This window comes from Dermacentor silvarum, chromosome 3 (assembly GCF_013339745.2).
Source record: "Dermacentor silvarum isolate Dsil-2018 chromosome 3, BIME_Dsil_1.4, whole genome shotgun sequence".
Classification (NCBI taxonomy): Eukaryota; Metazoa; Arthropoda; class Arachnida; order Ixodida; family Ixodidae; genus Dermacentor; species Dermacentor silvarum.
Window position 1 is genome coordinate 152498880 of NC_051156.1, and position 16128 is coordinate 152515007.

Genomic DNA, 16128 nt, shown 5'->3' on the forward strand with positions numbered 1-16128 from the left:
GGTTTCGTCTAGTTCGCGCTTGTTCCGACTGTCCTGGTTTGCGATTGTTTTGTAAGCTGATTGTAGGCGCGACCCGAATTACGTAGTAACTTCTGAAAGCCACGCGGCACCAGCGATCAGCGGCCAAATGCGTCGGCTTTTATACATGAGTCATCGAAGGTTTCAGAGTAACCCCTGGTGCCCGCGTGTGTTCCGGAAAGTACTAGAAAATTCGCGTCACTCATACAATCAGATTACTTACGCGTCGGTGACAACAGAGAACGGATAGAAGTATCGATAACGTTCGAGAAACTTCCGATACATGCAGGTCGCGTCCTGCGCCGAGCGATAACGTTTAACATTTGTTAGCCGGTGAAAAACGGTTACCGGTGAAAGATAAAGTATACGTGTCAATATCGCGAAATGAAAACACGTATAGAGCTGGGCTCAAATTTCGCATTAGTGGGTGTCGTAATCGTCTGTGCATTTTTTTAGATGCGAAGCAGCTTATGGCGGGGGCTTTGTCCGTCCCTCCGTCCCGCGGCGTCCCACACCCCCACAGCGCTTGCGCGTCCGCTCCCCTCTCTCTCCTCCCCTACGTTCCCCCTTTCTCTCCTCTAGGAATCCTCTACGGTGCGGCGCCCGCGTCCTACACCCCCACAGCGCATGCGCGTCCACCCCCCTCTCTCTCCTCTCCTACGCTCCCCCCCTTTCTCTCCTCTAGGAATCCGGAGCGGCTCGCACGACAGGTGGTGCGACAGCTGCATACTCCGCTGGGGGCACCACGGTAGTTCCGCGGTATGAAACTGACGGAGCGCGCGCGCCTCATTCTCTCTCCTGTGCAGCGCCGCGATGAGCGCTCGGGCCGCTGCCGCGAAACCATCTCCCACTCAAGCTAACCCATCTCCCCGCTGCTTCGCATCCATACATGGTTCCCTTTAGCGGGAGATGGAGTAATTTCTTTACGACGCTAAGGGAGCGCTTTAAATCGACATTTTGTTAAAATGTGGCGTCACCGCAGACGACGCGAACTTTTTTAAAGTGGTGTCGACTGCGGTGATGCCACTTTACCAAAACGTCGATATTCCTCAAGGAAACAGTGGCGCCAGCTGTAACCGCCATGGTAAAACGCATCTTTCGCCGTAACGGTGACAGATGGTGCCACCGCACCACTGCAGTATTACTGAAACATTTCTTTTTGGCGGCGTCTCAGCCGACGCGTACTTTGGCTTTATTGCGACCGATACAGGCAAGATATATTCGCAAACGTGACAATATGCTAAATTTACTGCAATATGCACCCTCTGCGCAATATTTGAACGCAAATAAGCCAGCTAGAAAGGTCAGATACGTACAACTGGCGCTTCTATTTACAAAACGCTCAGCGAAGATAAGAAGGAACGATTTCGTGTATTTGTGAGGAAGCACTATGAAATATATCTATTAAGGTGAAAAGGAACTGTACGTTGCGAGCGTTCTTCTTGTTGCAATGTGACCATTGTCGCCAGGAGAAGTGTTTATCAGTGAATGAATGAATGAATGAATGAATGAATGAATGAATGAATGAATGAATGCGATATGCCATCGAACGGTCAATGAATAACCTCTGCCTGTTTTTACTTCTGTTTTTGTGTCTACGTTGGCCATAGACCCAAGAGCTTAAGAAAGCTGCGCTGATGTGCCTCGTGGAACGTGTCGTTCAAACGATGGTGAGTTATGTGCGAAACCAAATCGATGCCTAACCGTGAATTCAAGCAGTTTGCGCGGAGCAGCCACATGGATCCTCGAGGAGGTGCGGGGATCGCATCTCCTCGCGAGTTAAGGAGTAAAGCTGGCTTCAGGCGGAAAATTATTAAATAATTTTGGCTCGTCTTTATGGCGGCTCATTCGTCAACTGCCCTGCTTTGGATAAATGTTCATTCTGTTACTGTCCGCTGGAATAAATAATAATAATACTTAGACGTCACGGTTGTTCCTGGGCACGATAAATAAATTATTGATTTATTTATTGATTGATTATTACATATTATATTTCGATGTATGGTCGCCTACATGGTAATCTGTACAAATGAACTGAGAGTTCTCAGAAATTGAGGGCAGATAATATTAATAATATCTAATTTTTATTACAATTGCCTGCCCTCCTCTTTTTGAGAACTCTGATTATGTTGTAAATATTACCACGTAGGCGACCATACATCGAAATGTATCCTCTGCTTTTCTGTACGATTTAGCTCAATGCAACTGAGTGAAGTGACAGTGATAACTGTATTCCTTCGCGCACTATAGCCGCAGCTGAGTGGTCATCCAGACAGGAAACTGCTTTCCGAACTATAATCATTTACTAGGAGGGTGGCAGATGTAAACTTTCTTACCTGTTAAGTGCACCGTGAAAGCGATATGGAACTTAGTGGCTTCTCGCTGTGCTTCACATTGTGCGTGATGCCGCTGACGATCAGCAGCGATTGACGCTGCCCTCTCCACACTCTCTAAATGCCCCGTCACGTATAGCTACCGGCTCAATTTTGTGTTCCTGTGCTGCATTTGGTTGCTTCTCGTGCCAACGGCAGCTTTGTTAGCGCGGTTATGAAGCAGCTGCGCTGGATATTTTCCGATATCGCTCTTCAGGTGGCGCCAAATAGGTCACGTGGCTCAGGCGGCGCCACCCAGCGAGGCCCGTGCTTAACGTACGCCTTCCAAAAAGCGCTGAGAATCAAGGCGGATGGAAGCATTAACCAGTCAGCTGTAGTGTTAGTGTTGTAGATAAAGCGGGGAAGAAGTTGATAGAGCCGTACTCGTTACAGGCACGAGTAACTGTAGGATATAGAGATAAATGCTTTATTGAAAGCATGAAAGATAAAGTTATAGGCAACATGCTAGTCTACCATAGATATGTACAAATAACGATTTCCTAAAGAAGGCCAAGCGATTATTCGTTGCCGACCCATTCCGCAGGGGATGCCAATAAACATCATCAACATCGGCTGCGTTTCTTCTGTCATGCTCGTTGTAGTCGATACCGGAAAATCTTCATAATCATACAAATATCACTGCAAGTTCAGGACTGCGCAAACCTACACAAAACGCTTCGTTTTCCGAAAGTCTCAACTTCAACTGAAGTATTTTGCGAATCGATATGCTTTGTGAACCGCAGCTTGCACTGTTTGGATTAGTGCTTCATAGCTCAACGTTTTCACTGCGTCGTCGATGATGGAGGACATTGTCAGTAACCGCGTTCAAATTGTCTCTGTGGTAAAACCGTGTCGTAGAGATTACGAGGTGGGCCGGGGCAGCGTTAATGTACCCTGCGCACAATGAGAATGCGTCGGCTGGCTTAATGACAACGCGCACCGTGCTAGCCTGACTTGATTTCTGCCTTCATTGGGCATTTTAAGTGCTGCGCCACTGTCTTTACGCGGCTTGTGAAAACAATGCTTTATTCAGACAGTCAGATCAGTATTGCCGTTTACTGTGTCGTTGAAAACAAGGAAGCAAACTTGAATTCTAGATATTGTGCATGATTTATCCCATGTGGGCTCGAGTGGTAAAAGCATATTATCATTTCCGTTTTTCCCAGCCTCAACGTGCACGAAGTGAAAGCTTCGACAGCGACGCAGTCACCAGGCTGTTGATGGTGCGTGTTTCGAGAATTCTGTAATTTACACTAGCACGTCTGGTAAACTTCAGTATGCTGTATCACAACAGGCACATGTGAATGAAATGGTATCCTCATAATCGCAGCCTAATTAGGATGAAGATTCACTTGGCCATCAACGCTGATTTCCGATTCGAATACTTGCAAAACGCAGAAATACTCTATTTACGCAACCACCGAACTAATTTGAATGACACCTAGTTAATTTAATAGAGAAAGCTAAGTTATACCTACTGCAGCAACCGTTTACGTTCTTAACATTTTCCTAAAGGATTGCCGAAATTCGGCAACATTAAAACAAAAAAGCACGATGTTTAATAATTCATAACTCAGTACAAAAACAAACAAGGCAACTCTGGAAGCTGCTTCTGGGACAGCATTAGAACGGATAAAATCATATATCAGTTTACGTCTTACATGAAATTGTTAAAATATTTACGAGGGTTCTGACAAAGAAATTCGGAACGCACATGAGTGGCATATTACAAAGTTGTGTATAACACGTCAGTTTTGTCAGTTTTGCATACATGTCTCATTAGGGGCAGTTGACAAAATCATGGTATGAATTTTTTTATGAATAACCTAGTTGTAAACTGGATAAATGAAGAAACAAGATGGCGTGTTGGGCTATATACTGCGTAAAGTTCATGCTGAGCAGGCCTTGAAGTGTACCGGTACAAAGACAAAAATGTTACATAAAATCAGACAGGACAGCCGCTGCAATAACAACTGAAAATTTTACGGAGCACAGAGACAATACGGTAGTTATATGATTTCATGCGCATGCGTGGCCGAGCGTAGGCACAGGTTCAATGAATACAGCCACCTGTGACAGAAAGTGACGGTAACGATTTCGCCTACCTTTAAAATTAGCATTTCACTGCGTTTCTTGCATTGTAAGACATTCTGTCACGAGCGGTTCTGTTGATTTAACCTGTATCTGTTCTCTGTTACGCATGCGCATGAAATCGTGTAACTATCTATATCGTCTGCCTTCAATAAACGCTTTGAGTTGTGAGTGAAGCACTTTCCTGTGAGCCTTTCTGTAACCTTTTGTATGTGCATATATACCAGTGCGCTTGAAGATCTGTTCAACTTCACAGTGTGAGTTTTATATGCGTTAGAATTTCTATGCCTACCCAACGAGAAACCTGTCCGTCCGTCGCGTAAGACGAATTGCTCATACCCCCGCAAGGCAGAGGCTACAAACGCTCAGCAAAGGGAAGCGAACAGTGCATACGCTCATTGAAATCACCCGTACAACACACAGAACAGGATACATTGCAATAAAGAACAAGCTCAAAACAAGCATCCGACCATTATTAAAGCATTGCGTAATACCCTCTACATTTGTAGTGGTGGTTTTGCAACAGCTTTGCTGGACATCCACTTTCGCATGTTGATAACGACCGATAAGGATTGATGAGGGTTGGATCGAGTCCGATAAGGGTGATGAGGGTGATAACAACGGATAAGGTTTGATAAGGGTCGGATGTTGTCCGACAAGGTTGACAACAACCGATTAAGCTTGATAAGTTCTGGTCGGATTAAGTTTGATAAGATTGATAAAGACACCGCGCTGCGTGGGGATGAGCAAGTGGCACAAGGTTTACGCATACTCAGACAACTCCAGTGGAGTTTCTGCGTGAATTTTAAAGTGAAAGCTTTACTAAGGACGTCGAGCCGAGATTCGCCGTAGCCATCAATTTGACCTTCATTTGACCGCAGCTGCGCCGTAAGCCTTGGCAGTGCACCAGGTGACTCGCCGCGCACCTGGCTAAGAGGAGTGCCGCGCACGCCTACAAAAAAAAAAAAAAAAGGCAAAAGCTTGCACCAGGCCATGCAAAGCTCAAGACACAGCGACGCTAGCCTATTGATTGCGTCTCTTGGTTATAGCTAGGTTGAACTTGACTAGGTCGAGGTTTAAACTTGGTTATACTCGTGTATGCATCTGTGCTAGTACTGGAAAGGCTGCGGTAGCACTGGAATAAAGTCCCTATATAAGAAAAATACCGCCATCCTTTGATCAACGCTACTTCGCTCCCTCCTGTATCTCCGATTGGACGATGATAGCGCGCGCTTTGACTTCTTTATATTTTGTTTTTTCCGCCTCAGAGCCATGTTGAAAGTACCTCTGCGCAGCCGCAGTCTCCGGCTGCGGCGGCGGCGCGCGCCCGGCGCGCCCGGCCTGAAAGTTTCAACGTCGACTTTCTAGGGCCGCCACCGTCGACTTGCTTTTTCAAGCAAAAATAAAGAAAAAAGCAAGCGCTTTAGGAGAGCAGATGACGGAGCAAAGAGTAGATGGCGGTACTTTTCTTATATAGGGACTTTACACTGGAAAGGTGCACCGCGCCATCACGCCACCGCCGCGCTACCGCCGCCGCCGCAGCTGGTATGACGTCATGCTCCCCCGCACCGTCGCGCTACCGCCGCGCACCTTTCCAGTACTACCGCAGCCTTTCTATTACTAGCACAGATGACGTACGCGAGTATAGTACAGAGTATAGTAGCACAGATGACGTACACGAGTAAACAACCAAGTTTAAACCTCGACATAGCCATGTTCAACCTATAGCTACAACCAAGAGACGCAATCAATCGGCCAGTTACGCTGTGTCTTGAGCTTTGCGCTGCCTAGTGCAAGCTTTCGCCTTTCTTTATTTCGCAATTTTCATGAATTTAGACAAAATAGATGACCTAAACATAAAATTTACTTACTACAGTCAACGTATTGCGGCGTTTTCGTTTAAATTTAACGAACCTCATGAAATTCGGTGCAGTGGTTGGAGAGCAAGACAATTTTTCCGTTCCCGCATTTTTGGTAAGAAAATCCAGATGTAAAGATTGAATCAAAAATGAACGTTAAGTGAAGCGACCGGACCAGCCTACAGAAGCACTCGCCAAACATCGGAAGCAATCTATAAAATCAATTCAGTTCAAGGAATAGTGGATTTTACGGTATTACATGCAGTGGATTTGTGTGCAGAAAACGGAGGTGTAGCACAGGACAGTGACATACAGCCGACGATGCTTAATGCCTTGTAGGCACGTACGCACCGCCAGTCTTGGCTGTGCGTAAAAAAAAAAAGATTCGCTTTGTTGTAGCTAGGAACGGAAAACCGTTATGCTAGTTGCGCATCTTTCGTTCTATGAAAATTGCAGATGAATGCTGGGCGATCATTTCTTTTAACTTGTTTTCACTACGCGAATTGCATTCGTGTGCAGAGAGCCCTTCAGTACGTGGAATCTCTTTAAAGGTAGATTGATCATCGCAAGTGCCTGTACTATAGTGCTCGCTTTGTCTGACAGTGTAAAAAAAAAAGAAGTGTTTCGTTTCAGTCATGTGCCTGTGGATCAATTGGCCATTCCGTTACACGACGAAAAGAAGATGAACGCCGCACTCCATTGGTTGTACGAGGCTACTTTTTCCAAGCGTACGTCACAGTGAGCACGGAGTCAGATGTTCTTATTGTATTCTGGATGATCCCGTGGTCGCCACGTTCAGAACTGAGGAACTCGAAAACACTGAAGCGGCACAGACCAGAGAAAAAACAAAACAAAGAAAGAAACAGTGGGCGTCTGAATAAACAGACGAGTTCCATGTTGTCATGCGTAAGTCGTTTGCTCTATGCCAGTGACTATATTTATAACCGGATTACCACTGGTATCGAGTTACCAGACAACTTTAGCAGAGCGTCGCTTACGCTCCGCTCCACTCAGATTACATGATCTGAGGCACTGCAGCGTAACTGCGTTGACTTCGCATATCGATAAGCGTGCCTTCACGAGACGCCAGCTACGTGCCGTCAGCATGGCTCCGAAACGATGATGGCAAAAAACTTTATTGAATAAAAAAACTAAGAGTAGCAGTTGTGGAGAGGATCGCTTCGTGCAGAGTCCTGCCAGGCACGCCTTTGAAGGTTGAAGCAGTGATGCTGCGAGAGTCAACCGAGCAGCCGCAGGGGTTGATAATAAGTTGGCGGGTGTTGCTGAAGGGTGGCTGCGGAGTTGGCTGGGGATGAGGACAGGACCACATCGGGATGCCCGCCACACCTGTGACATCGCGGAGTGGTTCTTCCGTGAATGCACGAAGGTGATGTAGACGTGTGGGGGAAAGAAGAGAGCCTTGTCTGGACTTGTTGGGTAAGGACGCCGTGTGCGCGAGTCTCTCGAAACGAAATAAAAGAAAAAAAACGGTAACGTTGGATGCACCCTCACGGCACCGCTCAATCGGCTTTCAAGCGGACCGAAGGATGCCAAGCTACTAAGTTCCGCTGCCAGCAGGAACGTTGTGCGCATGCGCACCAGTGTTTCAGCTAAGCTCCCGTATGCAATGACTGCATCATTGTGTGACCGGTGTGGGTTGGCCCGTGAAATTGCTACATTCTCTATTCTCGGCCCAATACGCTCCACATGAAGTTTTGGCAAAGTTCGTCATACTGGTTGGAATGTTTCACCGGTTCTACGGCGAATATAAGCACTTGTCTGGTCAGATTGCGCGTGAGTCGCGAATAATGCTGCGCGTTTTTGAATTTGCCCTAGCACGAGCGATCACTTGTGCAGTGAGAGTGACGTATGAATGGAAGATGAACTTAACCCACCAGGCTTGTTCACGTCACACTCGACGATCAACAATCCGGTTTCGCCGCTAGCGTAGTTATTTGTAATTTAAAATCAAATTGCTAAATTCGAGGATTCTACGTGCCAAAATCATGATCTGATTACTAGGCACGCCGTAGTGGGCGACTCCGGGGTGTGTTCAGATTAGTTCGGCCGGGTATGTCCGGTGACCATATTTAATAGTGTTAAAAAATAAAATGTGCTGCCTGCGTGCAGCAATTTTTTTTTGGTATTCTCGTTTAGACATGATCTCAACGAGAATACCAATTTTTTTGTGCAAAAAAAAAAAAAAAAAAAACTGTGCTCACGGAAAAAATATCGGAACGCCCGGTCAGTCAGAAGTGATTTTTGAGAAATTTCCCGAATCCGCATTTTGGTTAGCTTCCAAAGGAAAAGTGGTGCGGCTACGGCTCTAAATACATTTAGCGATAGTGCATGGGGTAATTACCATTGATTATAATTCATTATTATAGAGTACAACCGCTATAATGGGGGCAAAAGAAATCGCAAAATAAGAACATCGCAAAATATTGATGAAAGTTGATATTTTTCCCCTTATATGTGAAGAGCTAGGTTTTCATATTTTGCCACTCTGTTGCCATGAAAGCAATTGCAAAATTAGGCAAATATGTTGCTCAAGACGGCTCGGAATATTCACGAGAAGTGCTCAAGTTTAGGCCTATTGCTCAATTAGCGGAGGAGGAAGCAGGAGGAAACAAACTTTATTGAAAGTTTAAAAATATTCAATAAAAGGCCATCCTCGGCTTTCCGTCAAATTTTCCAGATTAGTCTATTGACTTGAACTAATGTAATCTGTAAAAACATGTTACACCGATTTTGTTTCGGAATTGCAAAGCGAGAACTGTGTCCGAACAGACGGTATAACAGAGCTGCGACGTATACGGGGTCGACGCAAATGCTCGTTCATGCACGTCTCTTTCTTTTGCGACAAGAAAGCGCTCCAGAATGCTTCGGGAAGCGATGATTGACAAAACAGAAAGTTTTGGGGTTAGAACACTCCGCGCGTTCTTGGCCGGGAATTGCAAAATATGTGCATGGGTGCAGCGACAGAACGGTTGGACATGATCTTGAGCGCTTGATCTTGATATCGGGCTTTTAAGAGCGCGTCCTGCCTGCAACGTCATTAGAAATGTAATGGAGAGGTTGCGACAACAATGCTTTTAACTGTACACAGGGTAACTTTATCAATGAGGGAGCGCGCACTGGAACTTGCCGTGAGCCGACACCACCTTGGGGCGCGCGCATCGCGAACGCCAACTATAGACAGCAATAGTCTCTGCATTGTTGTTGGCGCTATCGAATTTGGGTGCCCGGAACTCCAGCACACTGGCTGCCGGCGCTTCTGTTTGACGTAAGCAGAACGTCGACTCGAGGGGCGGGGCGTTGCGCTCGCGGCAGCCTCTCAGTTACGGTTTCGCGCGCTCTGATAGCGGAATTTTGTCTCGGCACAATTCCGCGGCTAATCACATTTTTCAGGTCCGAAAGTTGATATGGCTTGTGCTGAGTGCTCGCCTCAATTTCCAAATTACGATGATCTCGCTGAAACTAATAGTTTAGGAGTTAATGTATTTTTGTTAATTGGCCACGAATTACATGTACCCCGTATCACTCGCCGGGTGATGTACCCCGTATCAGCCGGCGCTCAATGGGTCGTTCAAAGCAGGTGGAAGTAGAGTTGAAACGACATTAACGTCGTCACGAGTCATGACTGAGCTACACGACGAAGCGACAAGGCTACCGCGAATTTAGCAAGCATTAAGAAAAACGGCAAACTTTGACATTCTGACCTGCTTGATTCTGCGGACGGTGGCTGTCCATGGCTGCCTGTGTTCCTTCTCCTACAATTTACCCGGAAATCTGTAGTACGTACTTGACAGTCAACTGGCAGGGTCCCGGTGTGCTTGTCACTGTTGTGGCAAGAAACAGTACCGGCCTCCTTGGTTACACGGCCGTCGCGCGGCCTGCTCCAGTCATCAAACGGCTTGAAAAACGTGTGATCGCGATCGCCCTGCGGGCCGGTCCGCTGATAGATGGGGACGTGGCTCTCCGCTAGGGAGAGGAGCGGCGCTGGCGTCTGACGGAATACTTGTGTACGCGGGTGCGACTATAGTGTCTATAGTCGCACCCGCGTATGCTTAGAACACCGCTTGAGGAGCTAAACCGCGACGCTAAATCTTGTCATCGCTGTCAATGCTTCCGCCTTCGGGCAAATCTGCTAATCTTTAAGCTGTACACTTCCACATTGCTACCGAGATCATGACTCTATGAAAAAAGAGTACATGTATCCTAGAATCCTAACTGTAGGCATTGCAAACAACCTGGCACTTTACACAACTGTTACTTTTTTTTTGTCGTGTTGGATTTTATTTTATTTTTTTATACTTTACACCGAACAACCATAAAATAACTGTCTATCGCGTCTTACGATGACCGCGGTCCCTTCCGTTATATAAAACCCTGAATAGCACACGTATGTTTTATTGATGTCACTGGGATTATATTCTTTATGGAGGAGACGCATACTCGACAGAAAAGTTGAGCCACGTCTCTCGACAAGGTCTGTCTTCCGAGAAGCAGCAGCTCAAGTGAGTAGCGTGAAAAGGAAAAATTGTCATCCACCCGACTGCAGCCAAGAAGCTACAAAAGAAACCCATGCGGGTTTTTTAGAAAGAAAGCTTTGCAGTTGAAGTAAAATACATACTGGTTGGGGAGGTTTTCACCTGAGACGCCTGCTTTTTGAGAAATCCGTATGGGTTTTCCTAATAACTGGTGTTTTTTTTTTTTTTTGTCCTTTCATGAACTTTCCTCCACTCTGCTGCCTTCCGCATAACTGATTTCTCGAGTGCGTTGCACGGTTGATATCAATGAACCCTTTCCTGAGTGGCTACCGCTTCTGGACGCTTGCGTTTGTTTGCCCGAGTTTTGATTGTTCATGGGACTTTTTAGCATAGTGCGCGATTTGTGCGTGTGCCCGTGTGTGTCCAAAAGTAATGTAAATAATGTTCACCATACGTTACTGACAGTGTTTTCATGCAATAAAAAAAAAAAAACGTTGTGTGGTAGCACCGTGTTTAACACGTCCTGCGCCAAACTACACTTTGCTGCAGGGTATAATGAGTTCCAACTTCAGTGGCGACGGTAAGCAAACTTGCTTTCCTTCGCCATATGGCGAAGTTGAAGCTGAGTCTAAAACAGTGACATGCCGATGACGACGACGACGGCAAGCAGAACGACGGACCGACGGACTCACATTGTCGACATCAAAGCCCGCTTTCGAGCGTATAAATGCATTGGTCGCTAGTCTGAGCAGACAGAGCGCTGTAGCTTTACTTTACAAATCATGTCGATGGCTAGTTCGTGGTAGTTAACTAGCAATATGTGCATAAGTTTGCATATAATTTGCACACCTGTCAATTCTACGGATTTATTCGGTAGACTGCCGAATTCCGACCAGTCCTCCCGATTGTACGTAGGTACACGGCAGGCAATAAATCTCCCAAGAAACAGCCCCAACCCAACCAAGAAATACAAAAAGCAAGAACAATATAAACCGCATCATGCAGCACATCCACATCGTAAGTGCCGTTATGCGCTACGAGGCTAGCCTAAGGTAGATTTAAATCCAAGCTATTTGTGTAAGTTAGAATTGTGAATATGCTTTTCCTTAAAAATCGCTGAATTTATTATGTGTGCTGTATGTTATTACCTATGCATCAATAACTTGACTACGTGAAGGTTGCTAAAAACAATAGCAACGAAAGCGCAGCCTCTCAAACAATTCAGTGGCGATTTAGCGGTAAGTGCTAGAGAAATGCGATAGTATTACATATAATATGCGTAATACTACGTATAATATACATAATACCATATATATGCATTAAGACATTCTGTATGTATACATATATGTATATTGCCACGTACTAGTGACGATGAAGAAAACAGCAGCAAAACTGGGAATGACGAAACTAGCTTTATATTGAGCGAACTTCACTCAAAAGAACAATGATGGCGGGGAACACAGTCGGCGATCGTCGGAAATGTGATGTGCGGGTCAACCGCGTCGGATTTTATACGTAAGTCGTCGAAGGTTCAAAAGTAATCCCTGGTGCCCGCTTGCCTTACACAAAGTACTGCACAATTCGCGTCGCTCATACAAGTAGATTACATAAGCGCCGGTGACAACAGACAACGGATAGAAGCATCGATAACATTCGAGAAACTTCCTATACATGTAGGCGCGTCCTGCGCCGAGCGATAACGTTTAACATTTGTTAGCCGGTGAAAAGCGGTCCCCGATGAAAGATAAACCAGTCAATATATATATATACGTACAGGATGTCATATAGTGTGCTTAGCATTATTAGCGATGTCTCTGACTGTTTTCCCGCCAACTATAGGGTCTCCGGTATGTGGCCTTGCGTATGTACGGATGATCAGTTAACCCATTTCATGCCAACCTGTGTTATCGAGGGTGCATAGTCCGTGGTCTAATGGGTAGCGTATCGGGCTGCTGTGGTAATGTAACGGCGTTCAAAACCAATCGTCGGAACAACTTAGTTCCCTTTGCATGTGCCGCTCTTCACTGAACCCTCTAGGCATCAACTTGGTTAACCCCTGCCACCCTGGGTATGTGGCACTCGATATGCAGCACCGGGTATACGTCGCTCTTCCGTGAACTTCTTTGATGCCAACTTGGATCATTAGGTACGCACCACCTTTAACGCTAACTTGGGTAACTATGTGCCACTTCGCATGTACCACTCTTAAATGACCCAAGAAACATGAAAACATTTAAAATTTATCCGGGGCTGGGCGTTATAGAACCCGCGTCATTTATAATTAGACAGACTTTTTCTGAATGTTATATTCACACAAGTGCCACGCAGGGATTTCGCGGCGGCGGCGTGGCTGAATGACGCAGTGTGTCCAGAGAGAAGCCCGGCTGCGTACTCGATCTCTCCATACATGACTCGTCTCTGCGATGGCAGTACGGTGTGTTGCTACATTGCTTCTTTGCTAATCGTATCGACGTCGAATTTCCGAGCCATACGAAGTCCTGGTGCGCAATTTATGAATGCCATAACGCGGAACTTACTACAGATGATTTCTCCGATGCGCAACACGTTCAGTAGAGAGCACACAGAAGCTGATCACGCTGTTCGTTCGTTGTTGCCGAACAAGCCGCAATGCCACAATGCCTCGATGGTTTAATAAAACGACGCGCTGTCCAACTCTGCCGTAAACAAAGCCATTGTCATGACGACGGTTTTCGTTTAATATTTCTACATTTTTAAAAAATGATTTGCTACCGCTACAAAGGGAGAAATTTATGCGATTGCGAAGCGACTCACGAATGCATGGGCACTATACAAGCCGACCAAGAGGTAATATTGTCTGAAGCTTACGCCACGGTTCGGCCTCATTCGTCACAACATGGCGCGGTTGCGGTTCACGTGCCACACAAGTTGGGAGCAAGAACGGAGCGGAGAAATTTGGCTCAAGAGCTGGCCTACCGAGTTGCGCCTCGTCGCAGTGCGCACCCATGCAGGCGGAGTATATATTTCGCTGTTGGTCAGTTTTTCACGATTATTTATATCGGTGAGCCACAAAGTGACGATAAGCTTAGAAAAAGTTAATCGCCCATACGCAGAAAATTACAAGGAAGAGTTGTGCACAATTCAAATCTAAACACGGAGATATGGGATGCCATCTTTTCCGTAAAGTCTCGTCCCTATACGATCTTTCCCAACAGAGCTCCATACCATTCCCCGACAACTCTTGCAGTTTGGCAAAGCGGCACGCACTGCTAATGTTCAGGTGGCTGCAAACTCCCTGTACGACAACAGCGCAAATTTTCTTACGCCACGTTTAGTAAAGCTGCTTAATGCAAGGAAAGTGACCGACTTACGCAAAGCCGCGAAGAACCTGAGCGTAAGTTATCCGATAATATTAACCGTGAATAGGTAACACACACGACTATCGCTTTTCTGCTCATTCGTGGCTTTCAGTTAGCAGCCCTCTGATATGCAGCCTAGTCGCCTGTACTTCCCCAGCAAGGCTCTTGAAATCTAAGTGTCTTGGGTAGAGGCCTGGTCTGGTCGGAAAAGGCGCATGAATCAATGGGCATGCCGGAGTGTCTCATTGTTCATTTGCGCATTGACGTGCAAGGGTCGGTCAGGAGTCTTCGATGCACCCAGAAAAACATTCATTCAATAAGAGTCTCGTATTTCCATAAAAACACCAGTGCACAATGCGCAAAAAAAAAGTTCGCGAACGGCAAAATCAATAAAACCACCTGCCCTTACACCTACATAATTAGGTAAAAATGGAAATATAAAAGTCTGTTCCTTTATTGCAGGCAGGTCTACCCTATAGGTCATTAGTCTGACGGGTAACTGAAGCACGGACCTTCGTCGTTGTCGAACAGAGTGATCCTGAAGACTTTCGGCGAATTTCTTTGGACCGCATAGCAGGCTTGATGGTGGACGCCAGTGAAGCCAGGATAGCTTGCTTGCGTTCTCTTTCACTTTCGTGATAATGCGTCTCTCTTTTCTCGGCAACAATCTCCGGCAGCCACTGGATGAAAACCCCACTCAACAGAGCTAAGAAAGCCACCACCCCGTCGAACGGCATGCCGGCTTCGCTGGGACCACCCCAAAGCACCACGATGACCGAGGCCGTGATGACCCCCATGCGGCCGAACGCATACGAGGTGGTGAGTCCCAAACTGCGTATGGTGGTGGGGAAGACCTCCGCCGTGTAGCCGTAGTTGACGCTTAGCGCAGCGGACGCCAGGCTTTCGACGACTACGCCGAATGCTGATGAAAGTGGAGGCGCCATCGTCACAGAGGCGGCGGCATGCATGACGGCGGAGGCGCACAGAAACGCGAGCAGTATGGAGAGCGTCTCGCGCTGTCCGTGGTTACTGATGTACCTGCAGACACTCGCGTAGAGCGACGCCTGGACGACCATGTGGACTGTGCGCCATAAGTGGCCGGCCGTGGCGTTCAGAAGGACAAGACCGTAATAGGCGAGATTCACGCTGAACCAGGACAGCAGCACCGACAGGACGCCCCAGCGGAAGAGCGGCTCGTGCAGGAACGTATCAGTGCTGACGACGCTCATGCTGTATTGGTTAGCGGTCTCACGCTTCCGGATGTGCGATGTGAGCACCCTGAAGGATTCCCGCGCCTTGTTCGCGCTCAAGCCATTGCTAGTCGCCGCGGCCATGACCGCCATCTCCGCGGCATGAGGCCTTCCCGTGCAGAGAAGCCAGCTGGGCGACTCGTCGAGGAGGCAACACCAGAGAACCAGCATGAGCGTAGGCACCAGTAGGACCAAGTGGGCCATGAACCAACGTGGCTCCAGCAAAGACAGCACGTGCAAAGCCGGCGGAACCAGCGTCGTGCCCACCGCTGTGTCCAGGACGCCGTACGTGGCCCGGTTCTGGTTGCCGGTCACTTCGTAGATGAGGATGAACACGAGCACCTGAACTGAGCAGCTGGTCGCGGAGATAAAGAACCGGGTCACCAGGAACATGGTGAATGTCTGCGCCACGCTGCAGGCTACGCTAAATGCCAGGAGGCAAAGCACGCTGCCCATGATGGCCAGCTGGCGGCCGACCCTGTCGGATACGAAGCCGGCGGCCGGCACGAGCAATGCAGCTCCCAGCATGTTGGCAATGGTGGTGAACTTGTGCAACCAGCGTTTATCGCAGACAAGGTCCCACCGGCTCACGATGCTGTCACTGGTGTCTTGGGCGTCGTAATCCCAACTGTGGCACGGCACCACGTGGCGTACCTCTTCGGAATTTTCCGGCTGGGATGTTAAGGCGAGAATTAGAGATTGTCGCT

General features: G+C 47.3%; 1 protein-coding gene across 1 annotated transcript in view; it reads right to left on the minus strand.

Moving 5' to 3' along the window:
• Positions 1 to 14644: 14644 nt before the first annotated feature.
• Positions 14645 to 16128, minus strand: part of LOC119444906 (solute carrier family 22 member 7) — a 5673-nt gene continuing 4189 nt past the window's right edge. Inside the window, exon 2 of the mRNA XM_037709246.1 lies at positions 14645 to 16093. Coding sequence (XP_037565174.1) covers positions 14645 to 16093 — 1449 coding nt within the window. The remainder of the gene's footprint in view (positions 16094 to 16128) is intronic.